General features: G+C 42.0%; 1 protein-coding gene across 2 annotated transcripts in view; it reads right to left on the minus strand.

Moving 5' to 3' along the window:
- LOC121001612 (killer cell immunoglobulin-like receptor 3DS1) overlaps positions 1-17,052 on the minus strand; it is a 77,328-nt gene extending 60,276 nt beyond the window's left edge. For both annotated transcript variants that reach the window (XM_040432784.1, XM_040432777.1), the window contains exon 1: positions 16,930-17,052. In XM_040432784.1, the coding sequence (XP_040288718.1) occupies positions 16,930-16,960 (31 nt within the window). In that variant the 5' untranslated portion in view covers positions 16,961-17,052. The remainder of the gene's footprint in view (positions 1-16,929) is intronic.
- Positions 17,053-17,307: the final 255 nt, after the last annotated feature.

The following is a 17,307-nucleotide window of genomic DNA, read 5'->3' on the forward strand; positions in this document are numbered from 1 at the left end:
TGTTCTATTAGGGGCCGGACCTTCTGTTCTGCAAAATGCCGAATACACACAGCCGGTATCCGTGTTTTGTATATTGCAATTTGCGTACCAAAAAATGCCCAACGGCCGTGTGCATGACCCTTTATGTGCAGATATTGACCTGCAGCATGTCAATTGATGTTGCGTTTTTAATGCGTGGATTTCAGCCTTTTCAATGGAAGGGTGAGATTTGCAGAAAATCAGCCTGATAAATAAATGGTGCGGTTTTAATATAGGTTCTCTGCACACAAATCGGCACCGTGTGCAGGTGCCCTTAGGGGACCTGCAAATGGGTGCGGAAGAATGCATATAAGATCAGCAGGAATCTCCATGCATATTTATGTGCGTTTCTGCAGCATATCCACACCAAAAAATGTGCGATGTTCTAACAGCGGTTCTTGGTTCAGATTTGATGCGGTTTTGCCACAGATCTCAACCTTCCATTGAAAAAGGTGAAATCCGCAGCTAAAACTGTAAACATAATTGACTGTAATGCAGGTCAATTTCCACACGGAAAAAAATCCACAAAGTGTACATGAGATATGTGTAATCTCAAACATTTTGCTGGTACTGTGATATGCTGCTGTTTTTCCGTCCGTAAATCCACACCGAAAAACCACCCGTATTCCACAATGTGTGCAGGTGGCTATTCTTTTGCCCAAAAGTAGAAAAACAACAAAACTATATGAATTGATATTTAAATGTGTATTATACCACACAGAAAAAAGGCATAAAAATGTAAATACAATTCTAGAATTTCTTTATTTGTTCATCTCTTTTCCCAAAAAATTGGATCAAAAAGTGAACGAATAGTCATTTTTAGCAAAATGGTACCAGTGATAACTACTACTTTCCTGCATAAAACAAGCCCACATACAGCTCTGTTGACAACTAAATTAAAAAGTTATGGCTATCAGAATACAGCGGCACAAAAACATCATTTATTTATTTTTTATTAAAGAGGACCTGACACTATGAAATGCAATGCAATCGGCAGCAGCAGATGATGGAGCAGAAGAAGCTGACCAGAATGCTATACGGTTTTGAGGGAAAAGATTCATTAAACCTTGTAACGAAAAACTGTTTAAGGCCTCTTTCACACGGGCATCCCGGATTTGATCTGGATGCGTCGCGTGTGCATTGCGGGAAAACCGCGCAAGTAGGCACTCAATTGCAGTCAGTTTTGACTGCGATTGTGTTCCGATGTTCCGTTTTTTCCGCGTGAGTGCAATGCGTTTTGCACACGAGTGAGAAAAAACTGAATGTGGTACCCAGACCCGAACCCGGACTTCTTCACTGAAGTTCGGGTTTGGGTTAGGTGTTCTATTCATTTTATTATATTCCTTTATAACAGGAATGCTCAACCTGCGGCCCTCCAGCTGTTGCAAAACTACAACTCCCAGCATGCCTGAACAGCCTACAGCTATCAGCCTACAGCAGGGCATTGTGGGAGTTGTAGTTTTACAACAGCTGAAGGGCCGCAGGTTGAGCATGCCTGCTTTATAACATAGTTATAAATCAAAATAATAGCATTCTTAATACAGAATGCTTACTAAAATGTGGATTGAGGAGTTAAAAAAAAATAATAAATTCACTCACCTTATCCAATGGATGGCGCAGCTGGCATCGTTTTCTTGCTTCTTCTTTCAGTACCTGCAAAGGGACCTTTGATGACGTAAGAAATCTTTTATCTTCATTCAGCAGGACCTGCTCTGATGTCACCGCCTTACCACGTGGTGAGCCCGATTACGTCATCATAGGTCCTTTTGCAGGTCCTAAATGAAGAAGCAAGAAAACGATGCCGGCTGCGCGATCAATTGGATAAGGTGAGTTCATTTTTTTATTTTTTTAACCCCTCAATCCACATTTTAGTGAGCATTCTGTATTAAGATAACAATGTTATAAGGGAAAATAATACAGTGAATACACTTTAATGGGGTCCAGGGTTGCTTTGATCCCTATCATCTCCTAGCAACCATGCGTGAAAATTGCACCGCAGCCCCATTCATTTCTATGGGGCCTGCTTTGAGTGAAAAACGCAGAATATAGAACATGCTCCAATTTTCACGGAATGCACAAGTGATGCATGAAAATTACAGCTCATCTGCACAGCCCCATTGAAGTGAATGGGTCCGGATTCAGTGCGGGTGCAATGCTTTCACCTCACGCATTGCACCCGCGCCTCCCTTTCCCACTGCCAATTTCTTAACCTAACCCCTTCCCTTCAGCCCATGGCCCTTCGGCTGCCCCCCTCTTGCCCCTACCTGGTGCTGCCTGAGGGGATCACCATACCTGGCCTCATTGGTGGTGCACCCCTGAGTAACGCCATAATCATACCAACCCACAGAATACAGGTAACATTAATTACAGAATGCTGCACGGTGAATGGCAGAGAATTTAAAATGGGAAAAAAACAAAAGACAGAATAGCTTTTTTTCTTTCCCCCATAAACAGTTAGTAAAATTTAAACAATAAGTTATATGTTCCCCAAAATGGTGCCACTGAAATATACAACTGATACCACAAAAACAAGCCCACATACAACTATAGAAAATGAAAAAAGTTATGAATTTTTGAATGTGGAGAAAATCACTTTTCTTTAGGTATCAAACTAGTCTGTGCCATTAACCCCTTCCAGATGTGCCATTTTTCACCTTCCTGAAAATTTGCAAATCTGACGTGTCACTATGTGGTAATAACTTTAGAATGCTTTTCCATATCTGAATCTGAGATTGTTTTCTTGTGACACATCGTACTTCATGTTAGTGGTAAATTTGAGTCAGTATATTTTACATTTATTTATTTACTTACTTATTTTTTAAACTAAACCTACCAAAAATTTGGAAAGATTTACTGTTCTAAATTAGAATTTTCAGCTTTTAAGATGGATAGTGATAATTCATAAAATAGTTATTAACTTTTACTATTTGTCTACTTTATGTTGGCATCATTTTGTAAATGTCAATTGTATTGAATTATATGTTTCATATTGTATGTGAAGGTCCAAGAGAGGGCAAAATACATGTGGCTTTTCTGGAGTTTTACAAATCTTTCTGAAACTGTTTCTATCAAAACCCACATTGCAGTACTGCATGCAGATGGCATAATTGCAATTTATATAAACCACAAAACAAAATCAATAAAACTTGACCTAAAAACACAATTCTGCCACAGTTTGAACATTACTTTAATACAATGTGTGAAATACCACTTCAAGAAAAAAAAAAAGAATATACCTGAGCTATTAACCCCATAAGGACCCTGACATTTTTCACCTTAAGGACAATGCCATTTTTAGCAAATCTGACCAGTGTCCCTTTATGTGGCAATAACTTTAAAACGCTTTTACTTATCCAGGCAATTCTGAGATTGTTTTCTCGTCACATGTTGTACTTCATGACAGTGGTAAAATTGAGTCAAAAATATTTCATTTTTATTTATAAACAAATACCAAATTTGCCAAAAATGTCGAAAAATTAGCAAATGTACGAATTTCAATTTCTCAACTTTTATAATAGTAGTACCTCAAAAAATAGTTATTACTTTACATTCCCCATATGTCTACTTCATGTTTGGATCATTTTGAAAATGACACTTTATTTTTTGGGGACGTTAGAAGGCTTAGAAATTTAGAAGGAAATCTAAAAATTCACTTTCTGGGGCTTACATATTAAATCACCTCATTTTAGAAACTACACCCCTCAAGGTATTCAAAACTGATTTTACAAACTTTCGTAACCATTCAGGTGTTCCACAAGAATTAAAGGTATATGTAGATGAAATTTCAGAATTTCACTGTTTTGGTAGTTTTTCAATTTTTTTCCAGTAACAAAGTAAGGGTTAACAGCCAAACAAAACTCAATATTTATTGCCCTGATTCGGTAGTTTACAGAAACACCTCATATGTGGTCGTAAACTGCTGTACGGGCACACGGCAGGGCACAGAAGGAAAGGAACGCCATATGGTTTTTGGAAGGCAGATTTCACTGGGATATTTTAGGCTGCCATGTCACGTTTGATGCACCACTAGAGTAGAAACTGCAAAAAAATTACCCCATTTTGGAAACTACGGGATAAGGTGGCAGTTTTGTTGGTACTATTTTAGGGTACATATGATTTTTGGCTGCTTTATATTACACTTTTTATAAAGCAAGTTAACAAAACATTGCTGTTTGTAGCAAACTCACCTTTTTGCCAGAGTTTGCCATGAGCTTTTGGAGGGGGCTGCGTGCCCGCCTCTTGCCCTGGGATTATGGTCCCTTAAATTATTGGGTCTTAAGGCACTTGGGATTGAGCCCTCTGTCCCTGGATTGCATCATTTGCCTTACTTGCTTGGATTTTACTATTCCCATGGTGAGAACAATGGATGAAGCACATGGTGAGAACAATGGATGGCGGCCATTTTAACTCACAGACACTGTTCTGACTTTTCTACACGGTTCTATCTTGCCTGTATTTGGTGCACAGAGACATCATTCAGTAGTTTGAAACTACCAAACAGGGGACACATTTATTAGTGACTATTTTCTGTATAACTTGTGTATTTTCGGTGTAACTGGCATAAAACTGTATCTAGAAAACTACTGGACGGATCTGGGTGAATTTTGGATATGTGGTTCACCCAGATCCCCCGGTTCCGAAGATATACTGGTTATGGGGTTATTGCATGTTTTGGGGTTCCTGTGATATGTTTTATAAAACTGTATTTCTCTGCCTGTGATAATTATATTCGCCATTGTGTTCAGTAATCTTATCACTGGCCGAGAGGAGGATTTTGTGTGGGAGTGTCTGTGTTTATTGTACGGATTGATTGGTTGTATTTCAAACCCCTGTGGGCAGTACTATGTTTGTGGATTGTAAATAAAAGAGGCTGTATGCCCCAGGACAGTGTGTTCCTGTTTTAACCCTCAAGGTGAAGTGTCGTCTCATGCTTGGGGGAGGATTTATTGCATGCTGTCCCAGTTTGACTGCTAGGAGTGTAAACCTATTCGTAGGGTTTTCCTATTCAACTGCCTACAGCATTCATATGCTTGAAGAGGATTCATATGCTGCTTCGGTTCGGTGATTGTGGTGTCTGCCAGAGGGCTTGGAAGCCTCAGGAAAACGCTAGGCGCATCCGTCAACGGAGGTACTCAGTCTAGGGGTGCCAGGTGATCCGTTACATTGGTGGCAAGCAGTGGGATGGCGTCCTGGTGTGAGAGGAACAACACCCTGGAGACACAGGAATTATTATGGAGCGGCATAGAACCAGCGAGTCCCTGGACGACGCTCGAGGTAGAAAAGGAATGTAACCGGAGGTTACAGAACCTCTTGGCACCACTGGTTAAGCCAATAGGAGAGGCAACCAGGTTGGACTGCAGAGAGAGCGCCCGACAAGAGATGTGGGAAGAAACCCTAGAAGGTGTCCAGCGTTGGCGAGGTGAGCGTCTTTCCAGCAAGGAGCAGCGGTTACAAGCCAGAGTGGCCCTACGGATACCTATGCTGGGAGAACAGGCCCAGGAGGAATTGGTGAGGCAACTTGATTCACTGGCATGGAGGGAACTGGGTCTCGATGATTCATACCAAGCGCTACGTTGGTACGCGGTTCAGCGGGTTCCCGGAATGGCCAAATTTGACAAACCCGAGGGCAAGGATTATAATGGCCCTGGCTTATTATGGGGGGCCTTTGCAGAACCGGAATTTGGGAGTGCGGCAGAGTCACGACTTTGGGACATATTTGACTACAGAGAGGCCGTGCTGGATCTCCCTATGGCCGAAGACCTAAGGCCAGACCTGATTGAACTGGCTGTCCAGGAATGGGAACTGGAGCAGGATTACCAGCACCTGGTCAGCTCCAGTCAGTCACCCTATACCCTGCAAGTACCACCAGAGCAGTGGGAGATCAAACAGAATGCGGACTTATATGATCAAGTGACACCGCCTGTCTCTAACCTGATGGGGCTTATGGACTGTACACCATTGGGAGCGTGGAGTTTCGTTCCCCCTCCCCAACAACTAAGCCCGTCATCAGGAGACCTGCATTCGGTACCTCCTACTCCCCAACCAGCCCCAGAAATGAGGGACTTTATCGACTGGTCCTGGGAAGACCCACAGATGGCAGGTGGAGATGGGACTGAGATCTCTCTACCGGCCCTACATGGATGCTGGGCAGCAGGCCCAGATCTCCAACTCCAGATGGGGGTAATACAGGATGAGAAGTTTGTCGTCCTTCCTTCCCAGCGGCAGAGTGCTTTACAGGGAGGGGAGACAGTCGGTCTCTCTCCCCAACAGCAGCAGTACCAGGAGGAGGAGGTAAGCAACCCCTCCCCTCCACAGCCAACTCCAAACCAGGTACTGGGGTCAGTAGAGAAGTCTTTAGCCCCCTCTGGCCCCCTCCCAGCAGAAGAGCTGGCAGCTGGGCAGAGCGCCGCTGGCCTCTGCCCATTCAGCATGGATGGTGCAGATGGGACCGAGGTCTCTGTACCAACTCTACAGAGATGCTGGACAGTCGTCCCAGATCCCCTACTACAGCTGGATGTACCCGGAGTAGAGACAGCCAGTACTACTTCTCAGCGGCTGAAAGTATCTAAGGGAGAGGAGCTTGTTACTCCCTCTCCCCAGTGGCAGCTTAGCCCACAAAGGGGAGACAAAAAGCTCCACAACGGTACAGATGGGACTGCAGTCTCTGCACATAGAATACGGGTAGTAGGGACAGTCGGTCCTGTTCCCCAGCAGCAGGGATGCTTATCCCAAGGGGAGACAGTCGGTCTTCCCCTCCAGCAACAGCTTTGTCCAACTGGGGGAGAGGGCGCCCTGGGTACCTTTCCACCAGACTATGGGTTTATAACGGAGCACATGTGGCAGGAGGACACTGGGACAGCTACACTGGGTGAGAAAGGCCGGCCGACTATCAGAACCCCAGACCGATTGAAGGTCTGGAGTCTGGATAGTCTTTTTGGTAAAGGGGAGAAATGTAGCAAACTCACCTTTTTGCCAGAGTTTGCCATGAGCTTTTGGAGGGGGCTGCGTGCCCGCCTCTTGCCCTGGGATTATGGTCCCTTAAATTATTGGGTCTTAAGGCACTTGGGACTGAGCCCTCTCTCCCTGGATTGCATCATTTGCCTTACTTGCTTGGATTTTACTATTCCCATGGTGAGAACAATGGATGAAGCACATGGTGAGAACAATGGATGGCGGCCATTTTAACTCACAGACACTGTTCTGACTTTTCTACACGGTGCTATCTTGCCTGTATTTGGTTCACAGAGACATCATTCAGTAGTTTGAAACTACCAAACAGGGGACACATTTATTAGTGACTATTTTCTGTATAACTTGTGTATTTTCGGTGTAACTGGCATAAAACTGTATCTAGAAAACTACTGGACGGATCTGGGTGAATTTTGGATATGTGGTTCACCCAGATTATTGCATGTTTTGGGGTTCCTGTGATATGTTTTATAAAACTGTATTTCTCTGCCTGTGATAATTATATTCGCCATTGTGTTCAGTAATCTTATCACAGGCCGAGAGGAGGATTTTGTGTGGGAGTGTCTGTGTTTATTGTACGGATTGATTGGTTGTATTTCAAACCCCTGTGGGCAGTACTATGTTTGTGGATTGTAAATAAAAGAGGCTGTATGCCCCAGGACAGTGTGTTCCTGTTTTAACCCTCAAGGTGAAGTGTCGTCTCATGCTTGGGGGAGGATTTATTGCATGCTGTCCCAGTTTGACTGCTAGGAGTGTAAACCTGTTCGTAGGGTTTTCCTATTCAACTGCCTACAGCATTCATATGCTTGAAGAGGATTCATATGCTGCTTCGGTTCGGTGATTGTGGTGTCTGCCAGAGGGCTTGGAAGCCTCAGGAAAACGCTAGGCGCATCCGTCAACGGAGGTACTCAGTCTAGGGGTGCCAGGTGATCCGTTACACTGTTTTTGCACCGCTTTTTTTTTGTTATTTACAATGTTCATCTGACAGGTTATATCATATGGTATTTTTATAGAGCAGGTTGTTACGAACGCGAAAATATTAAACGCAAATATTAAAAAATTTTATGGTTGCTTGCTTCAGATTTACATAATAAAGCATTTTTAAAAAAATATATTATTTGTGTCTCCATATTCTAAAAGCCATAGTTTTTATTTTTTTTGGATGACTGTCTTATGTAGGGGCTAATTTTTTTCAGTATGAGTTGCCTGTTTTATGGGTACTGTTTTAGGGTGCATATGACTTTTTGATCACTTGTTATTACACTTTTTGTGGTGTAAGGTAACAAAAATTATTATTTTATTTTTTTACTGTGCTCATCTGAGTGGTTAGTTCATGTGATATTTTTATACAGCAGGTTCTTACGGACGTGGCAATAACTAATATGGGTATGTATACTTTTTTCATTTAAGTTTTACACAATAACAGCATTTTTTTAACAAAAAAATCATGTTTCAGTGTCTTCATATTCTGAGAGCCATAGTTTTAGGTAGGGTAGGTAGGGTCTAATTATTTGCAGGATGAGATGGCGGTTTGTAAAATCAGAGAGTAAGACAGCCGGCACTCCAATATTCATGCGCAGTGCACGTGTCCAGGGTCGGCGTCCCGCAGCTATACAGAGAAGAGGACTGGCACTCGCTGAAGTAGATACAATACTTCTATTTATTGCCACAGAGGACAGATAAGTGACGCGTTTCGACTCTACAAATCGAGTCTTTGTCAAACAAATTAGTATAGAGCAGACAGGATTTAAATAGCCCGCTAAATCTGGTGTCATAGGATATGACGTCAGGTAATCAAGGCAACATATATACAAAAGAAAGTAGTGATACAGGCTAACAATATAAATCGGAATACATGAGGTTACATACTAGAGGTAACAATATTAGTATAAATAGAAAAAATTAACACAATTATTTGTTATAATGCCAGTTTGTAAAATGTGAGAGTGAAACTGGATTGCACATTCTCAATACTATGCTTTTATCTAATAACTGCTTCTCAGCACAATTTGTTGTATACCTACCCCTATTTTGCATACTGTACGTGAGGCATTAGTATACAATTTTATCAAAAAGCATATGCCCACTCACAAGGTTGCCTCCTTGAGTGGGAACCTACTCTAAATTTGGCGCGGCGACCACCGGCAATGCAGCACCGCATTAACAGGCAGCAGCACCCATCAGCCAAACAGCGCACCCTCTGTCTGGCAAAGCCACCCTGGCACTGGGCCCCACCAACCCACCAGCACAGCACCAAATCAACAATGTCCGGTGCACAGCACTGCACCATGTGAACAGTTGTGAAAGCTCACCTTATCACATGCTCTCAGAAACTCCAACTGAGAGGTGGTAGGAATTTATACACCCTTAGGGCTTGTTTACACGAACATATGTGTTTCATTCCGTGCATTGGGCACTGCAATTTGTGGTCCCCAATGCACGGAGAATGTTCGTACAGGCTCCGGGACGGATCCAGACCCATTGAACTTGAATAGGTCTGCATCCTTCCGTTCTGCAAAAAGACAGGTAAAGATCTATATTTTTGCGGAATGGAAGTACGGAACGGAACCCCATGGAAGCACTCCGTAGTGCTTCCTTAGCTTTCCATTCCTTGTATCCGTTTCACACCGTTCCGCATCTCTGGATTTGCGGACCCATTGAAGTGAATAGGTCCGCATCCGTGATGCGGAATGCACACGGAACGGTGTCCGTGTACAGCGGATCTGCATATGCGGTCCGCAATACGGAAACGGAACACATACGTTTGTGTAAACGAGCCCTTATGCAGACTCCTGCTAATTAAAATCACCTGGGCTGAATAAAGAGAGGAGCTGATACCAGAGGGGAAAAAAAGGAGAGATTCTACAAAACATGTAAAATGTGAGAGTGAAACTGGATCGCACATCCTCAATACTATGCTTCTATCTAATAACTGCTTCTCAGCACAATTTTTCGTATGCCTATGTTGCATACTGTACATGAGGCATTAGTATACAATTTGATCAAAAAGCATTAGGCCCACTCCCCACAACAAGGTAGCCTCCTTGAGTGGGAACCTACTCTAAATTTGGCACAGCGACCACCGGCTCCGCAGCACTGCACTAACAGGTTGCGGGACCCAGCAGCCAAACAGCGCCCCCGCTGTCTGGCAAAGCCACCCTGTCACTGGGCCCCACCAGCACAGCACCAAAGCAACAATGGCCACCTCACAGCACCGCACCATGTGAACAGTTGTGAAAGCTCACCTTATCACATGCTCTCAGGAACTGCAACTGAGAGGTGGCAGGAATTTATACACCCTTAGGGCTTGTTCACACAACTGTGTAAAGCCTGTGCCTGTGCTGTGGACCACAAATTGCAGTCCGCAATTCAGGGGCACCGACCGTGGCCCAGCTGCATGGGGATCAATTAAATGGGTCCACGATCCGTCCGTTCGGCAAAAATATAGAGCAAGTTATATCTTTTTGCGGTGCGGAGGCACGAAACGGAACCCCAGGAAGCACTCCGTAGTGCTTCCGTAGTGTTCCGTTCTGTGCTTCCATGCCGCACCATTCCACATCTCCGGATTTGCGGACCCATTGAAGTGAATGCACACAGAACGGTGCCCATGTATTGCGGATCCGCAAAACGGCAACGGGCAGCACACGTTCGTGTGAATGAGCCCTCCTGCTAATTAAAATCACCTGGGATGATGGTTTGATTGGTGTGATTTTGGGGGTGCGTATGACTTTTTGATCACTTGCTATTACACTATTTGTGAGTAAGGTGACAAAAAAATGGCTTTATGACAGTTTTTATTTTTTACGGTGTTCACCTGTGGGGTTACATCATGTAATATTTTTATAGAGCAGGTCCTTACGGACGTGGCAGTACCTAATATGTATACTTTGTTTTTTAATTTAGTTAAGTTTTACACAATAATAATATCATTTTTTAAACCCAAAAAAAATCATGTTTTAGTGTCTCCATAGTCTGAGAGACATAGTTTATTTTTATTTTTTGGGCAATTGTCTTAGGTAGGGTATATTTTTTGTGGGATGAGATGATGGTTTGATTGGCACTATTTTGGCGCATATATGACTTTTTGATCGTTGGTATTATACTTTTTGTTATGTAAGGTGACAAAAAATGGCTTTTTTGACACCGTTTTTATTTTATCTGTTTTACTGTGTTCACCTGAGGGGTTAGGCTAAATGGTATTTTTATAGAGCAGGTTGTACCTAAAATGTAATTTATTTATTTTTTACATTTAACACAATAAAAGCATTTTTGAAACAAAAAAAAATCATGTTTTAGTGTCTCCATAGTCTGAGAGCCAATTTTTTTTTTCTTGGGCGATTGTCTTAGGTAGGGGCTTATTTTTTGCGGGATGATGTGATGGTTAGATTGATACTATTTTGGGGGGCATACGCCTTTATGATCGCTTGGTGTTGCACTTTTAGTGATGTAAGGTGACAAAAGTTTTTTTTAGCACAGTATTTATTTTATTTTTTTGACGGTGTTCACCTGAGGGGTTAGGTCATGTGATATTTTTATAAAGCCGGTCGATATGGACGCGTAGATTTCTACATTTATTGCTGTAAGTTTTGAATATATGCCGTGGGCTTTTTTATCTTAATTCAATTTTTATATATGAGACCATTGTGATTTTATTAATTTGAATTCGGGAAAACCGGAAATGACATGTTATCCTAAGCTCATGTGATCAGGGATTATTTAAATCAGAGTTCGGGTGGATTTGAATGTGACGCCCCAGATGAAGCGAAGGCGAAACCCGGGTGGGGCAAGTTTACACGCTATATGCAAGTTGTCTTATTGTAAGCACAATAAATTATACCTTTTAAAGAAGATTTGGGTATTGCACTATGATCTGTTCCTCTTGAAGGAAGTCGCTTTGCTGGTTGATATCAAGACCATATACCGGGGATGCATCTGTGAAGCTGCAAAATCTCTGTGAAGACTGCCTGTTTGTGAAAAAAAACTCCCCATTGCAGTTTAGCGCGGACCCATATGTACGTACTCTTTTGATTTTATTGGAGAAGGGACTTACTCCGAATTTTGGGACTGCTGCTCATTTTATATTCCTGGGATCACACAAAAATTTTATTTGTGTCTTTATGGACGCGTAGATACCTAATATGTCTACTTTTCCCTTTTTCGCTTTTTTTTTAACTTCATTTTGGAAAAAGGACGCTTTTTTTTTTTCACTTGAAACTTTTACTTTTTTTTGTCCCACTCTGGGATTTTAACCTTTGGGGGTCTGATCCCCTTTACAATGCATTACAATACTTCTGTATTGTAATGCATTGTCTGTAAGTGTATTACCAGTATAAGGTAAGGCATCGAGCTGCCCTCCCTGCCATCGGGTCCCCGTCACAGCAGCGCGGGGACCCGATGGCAACTCCCTCCCTCCCCATACATCACAAATGCCGCGGTCAGCGCTGAACGTGGCTGTGCAAGGATTAATGCGCCAACATCTGTGTTTTCACCAATGCCGGCGCATACAGCAGGGGTCCGGCTATCAGTGACTGACCCCTGCCACTGATCCTGCACCCACCTGATCACCATGAAGTACATGTACGTCACTAGTCTTTAAGTTCCGGCCAGATATGACGTACATGTATGTCATGGGTCCTTATTGGGTTAATATATCACGTTATTTATCCCAGCATTAGAAATGCTGTAAAAAAATCCTAATGCCAGAACTTGAAATTTTCGGTCACCTCCATCTCACAAAAAACGTAGTTAAAATTATGTAAAAGTATTATTTTTATACAATTAAAACCAGATGTATATCCTTTTTTTTCAAATTAGATTTTATTCTAATCTATAGATTAGAATAATCAGTTGCGTTGAGGAGAAGTCAGGTGGATACACAGTGTATAGTCCTACTGAATAGACTGTTAGAATTGGTATTATGGCAAGAAAAAAGCAGCTAAGTAAAGAAAAACGAGTGGCCATCATTACTTTAAGAAATGAAGGTCAGTCAGTCAGCCGAAAAATTGGGAAAACTTCGAAAGTAAGGGCTATTTGACCATGAAGGAGAGTGATGGGGTGCTGCGCCAGATGACCTGGCCTCCACAGTCACTGGACCTGAACCCAATCGAGATGGTTTGGGGTGAGCTGGACCGCAGAGTGAAAGTAAAAGGGCCAAAAAGTGCTAAGCATCTCTGGGAACTCCTTCAAGACTGTTGGAAGACCATTTCAGGGGACTACTGAATTAAAAAAATTAAAACTTACCTCCTCCATTTGCTAACGACGGGCCTCCAGCCTCCATCTTGATTGAAGATCTCGGCCGAAATCCCATGCGTGGTGACGTATGACATCACCACACCTGCCGGCGTGATGACATAATCTTCAGCCGTGCGAGATTTCACTCCAGATTTTCAAGCAAGATGGCGGCGGCTGGCCCGTGTATGAACGCGGCATCTGAGGGGTACAATGATGGGGGCGGCAGCTCCCTGTAATTGCAACTGCTGCTAACAAAAAAATGCGTTTCCTGACAAAGTAATTAGTCACAAACTAAATTTTTTTGTAAAATTTGGCGAATCAGCCGAATCGAACTTTTCAATTATTCACTCATCTCTAAGATATATACACTCACCTAAAGAATTATTAGGAACACCATACTAATATGGTGTTGGACCCCCTTTTGCCTTCAGAACTGCCTTAATTCTACGTGGCATTGATTCAACAAGGTGCTGATAGCATTCTTTAGAAATGTTGGCCCATATTGATAGGATAGCATCTTGCAGTTGATGGAGATTTGAGGGATGCACATCCAGGGCACGAAGCTCCCGTTCCACCACATCCCAAAGATGCTCTATTGGGTTGAGATCTGGTGACTGTGGGGGCCATTTTAGTACAGTGAACTCATTGTCATGTTCAAGAAACCAATTTGAAATGATTCGAGCTTTGTGACATGGTGCATTATCCTGCTGGAAGTAGCCATCAGAGGATGGATACATGTTCTCATTCTGTTTACGCCAAATTCGGACTCTACCATTTGAATGTCTCAACAGAAATCGAGATTCATCAGACCAGGCAACATTTTTCCAGTCTTCAACAGTCCAATTTTGGTGATCTCGTGCAAATTGTAGCCTCTTTTTCCTATTTGTAGTGGAGATGTTGTGGTTCCCGGTGGGGTCTTCTGCTGTTGTAGCCCATCCGCCTCAAGGTTGTGCGTGTTGTGGCTTCACAAATGCTTTGCTGCATACCTCGGTTGTAACGAGTGGTTATTTCAGTCAACGTTGCTCTTCTATCAGCTTGAATCAGTCGGCCCATTCTCCTCTGACCTCTAGCATCCACAAGGCATTTTTGCCCACAGGACTGCCGCATACTGGATGTTTTTCCCTTTTCACACTATTCTTTGTAAACCATAGAAATGGGTTGTGCGTGAGAATCCCAGTAACTGAGCAGATTGTGAAATACTCAGACCGGCCCGTCTGGCACCAACAACCATGCCACGCTCAAAATTGCTTAAATCACCTTTCTTTCCCATTTTGACATTCAGTTTGGAGTTCAGGAGATTGTCTCGACCAGGACCACACCCCTAAATGCATTGAAGCAACTGCCATGTGATTGGTTGACTAGATAATTGCATTAATGAGAAATAGAACAGGTGTTCCTAATAATTCTTTAGGTGAGTGTATATATATTTATATTAAATTACATGGAAAACTTTAACCCCTTAGTGGTCGGCCTGTTTTACACCTTAGTGATCATGCAATTTTTTAACATTTTTTCATTGTTTCATTCCAAAAATTATAATTTTATTGTTTTTCTATTGATGTAGCAGTGTGAGAGCTTGATTTGTGGGACAAGTTGTAGTTTTTAATGGCACTATTTTGCTGTACATACTCATGGAGTAACTTTTATGAACCCTTTCTGTGGAGTATAATAAAAAAAACTGCTTTTCTGCCAGCCATTGTTCACATTGCAGCAGAAGTAACATGATAACATTATTCTCTGGTCAGAACAATTACGAAAATAAGTATATGTAGACTTTTTTTTTTTACTTTTGCTAATTTTGCACAATAAAAATGTTTTTGCCTGAACACGTCCCAATATTACATTTTTTTGTCAATATGATTACATTGATTACAATATTACCATATATTTCTATTTTATATTTTTTTACATTTTACTACTTTTTCAGAATAAAAACTATTTTTCCACTTATTATTTCCACAAGGAGTAAAGTGTATTATGTTGTCAATAGAGAAACTGACAGGCAATCTATTAGACTGAGCCTTTGGCAGGGCCTAATGGGCATTTACAGAAGACAGACCTGAGAGATTTAATTTGAAGGCCAACTACCATATAAAGGCACTGTCACCCCATGGTCGTATTCATTAGTGTCAGAGGGAGCTAATTCTCTCTGAGACCACCTAGCTGTTGCGGTTACTATTGACTGCAGGATCTATGGGGTTAAACAACTGGGATCGGAGATATGGGCACCCACTCCACCCCGCTCAGGAAACCTTTACCAGGCTAAAACCTGCACCACTGTAGAGAGGTGTATATGCTAGTTTAAAGTCTGTTAGTGACCTCTGTAAAAACACATATGGGCAGCCAGTCACTATCAAACAAAAAAATTACCAAACTTCTTAAAAGAAATATGTTTAACATGAAAACTTGATTTAAACAATAGGTCTCTTTCTGGTGGCACATTCCCTGTAAGTTCATGAGAACAGTTGAAATGAAACCAAGACTTTGTTAATGCTGCATTTGGGACATACGCTCAGCTGCACGATTAACGACTGACACTGAATGTATGTATTCAACTGTATACCTATACGGTAGAAAATAGTACTATGTCTGCATTGACTCTCATTGTAAAACCCCCCCAAAAAAACTGTAGTACAAATGCAAGATAAAGGGGGTCAGTCAGCACATCCCAATGCGCAGGTGCAGTGGTGCCATGGAGGGGGGGGGGGGGGGGGGGCTGCTCTCATTGCACTCATTGGAAGCCTTTTGGCACTAGGAGAGGTATAGAGTGGGCTCTCATTGCACTTATTGGAAGCCATCTGGCACCAGGAGAGTTATAGAGTGGGCTTAGCATGCATGTTGGTACCTGCATTCCCTGGATTTAATGGAGGCTATTATGGCACTAAAATGGTAAAATGCAGAGTGGACCCAGCATGCACGTGGAACCTGCACTCCCTGAATTTTATGGTGGTCGTTATGGCACATAACAGGTAGTATTTAGTGTTCGGTTCCCGTCTTACAGAGATCGCCTTGACATTTGGCAGACGGACCCAAATTCTTTTGTACAAAATGTATTTGCCAAGAATCTAAAATGTACAAAATAAGCTAGTATTAGTACCAAAAAAAACTGTATATCACTGATATGTTTTTTTTTTTGTGGGATCCCCTTTTATTGAGATGGATAGTCAACTACTAAAGTATACCAATGTCTGGTTTGGTCCAGTGCTCCTGTCATATACATACTACATCACAAACATGACGTGAACGGAGAATTATTAGTCTTCGCTGGTGCAGCCAAACGTCAGTTTATAAAGTGAGAATATGAATTATCTTAATCAGGGTTACCAACTGAAAATTTACAGACGTTACAGAAACTTCCCAGTCCAGTGTGTGAAGCTGATGGAACTTGTAATTTTACATACAGATCACAGTAAATGCTGCTTATAGATGTATATCACTTATAATGTTTTTGAAAATGCCTGTGATTCTTGGCTACATTCTCCACAAAGAAAAAGAAAGCTGTGGACTCTAATCACAATGTACAAACATTGAGACACTAGAACTAAATGACAAATTCATGACTACAGGTACATTGATACTTTCAGAAATTCACAACTCTACAACCCAAATACACATGCTAAGCACAAAATATAATACATCTAATGTATACAATCTGTATGCTGCTCATTGAACATTCTTATATATCCTTTTATAAGAGAATCTTCTACTTACAGAAAACGATTGTAAAGGAATTTGAGGACATGGCAATATTCGTGTACTGCACACAGACAGCAGATCAACCCTTTGAGATCTCAGCGTTGAATTAGGGAAGTTCTTCTGAAACAAATTACAGGACTGAGTTTCCACTTCCTTTTTGGTGGCACTATGACACTTCAAAAATTCTCTGACAAAATGTTTTATGAATAAATACTGACTCTATCTTAAAGAGGAGTGAGCTGAATGATCTCATGTGCTGACAATGAAGTGCTATGTGTCCTTTTCACAGTTACCTGTTTCTTGAAAAGGACTAAAGTGGCAATTTACTAAGCTGTTGTCTCAGAATTCTGTCTCAATTTCCACCAAACACTGGTGTGCATGCCTTATACAACA

This window comes from Bufo bufo, chromosome 1 (assembly GCF_905171765.1).
Source record: "Bufo bufo chromosome 1, aBufBuf1.1, whole genome shotgun sequence".
Classification (NCBI taxonomy): domain Eukaryota; kingdom Metazoa; phylum Chordata; class Amphibia; order Anura; family Bufonidae; genus Bufo; species Bufo bufo.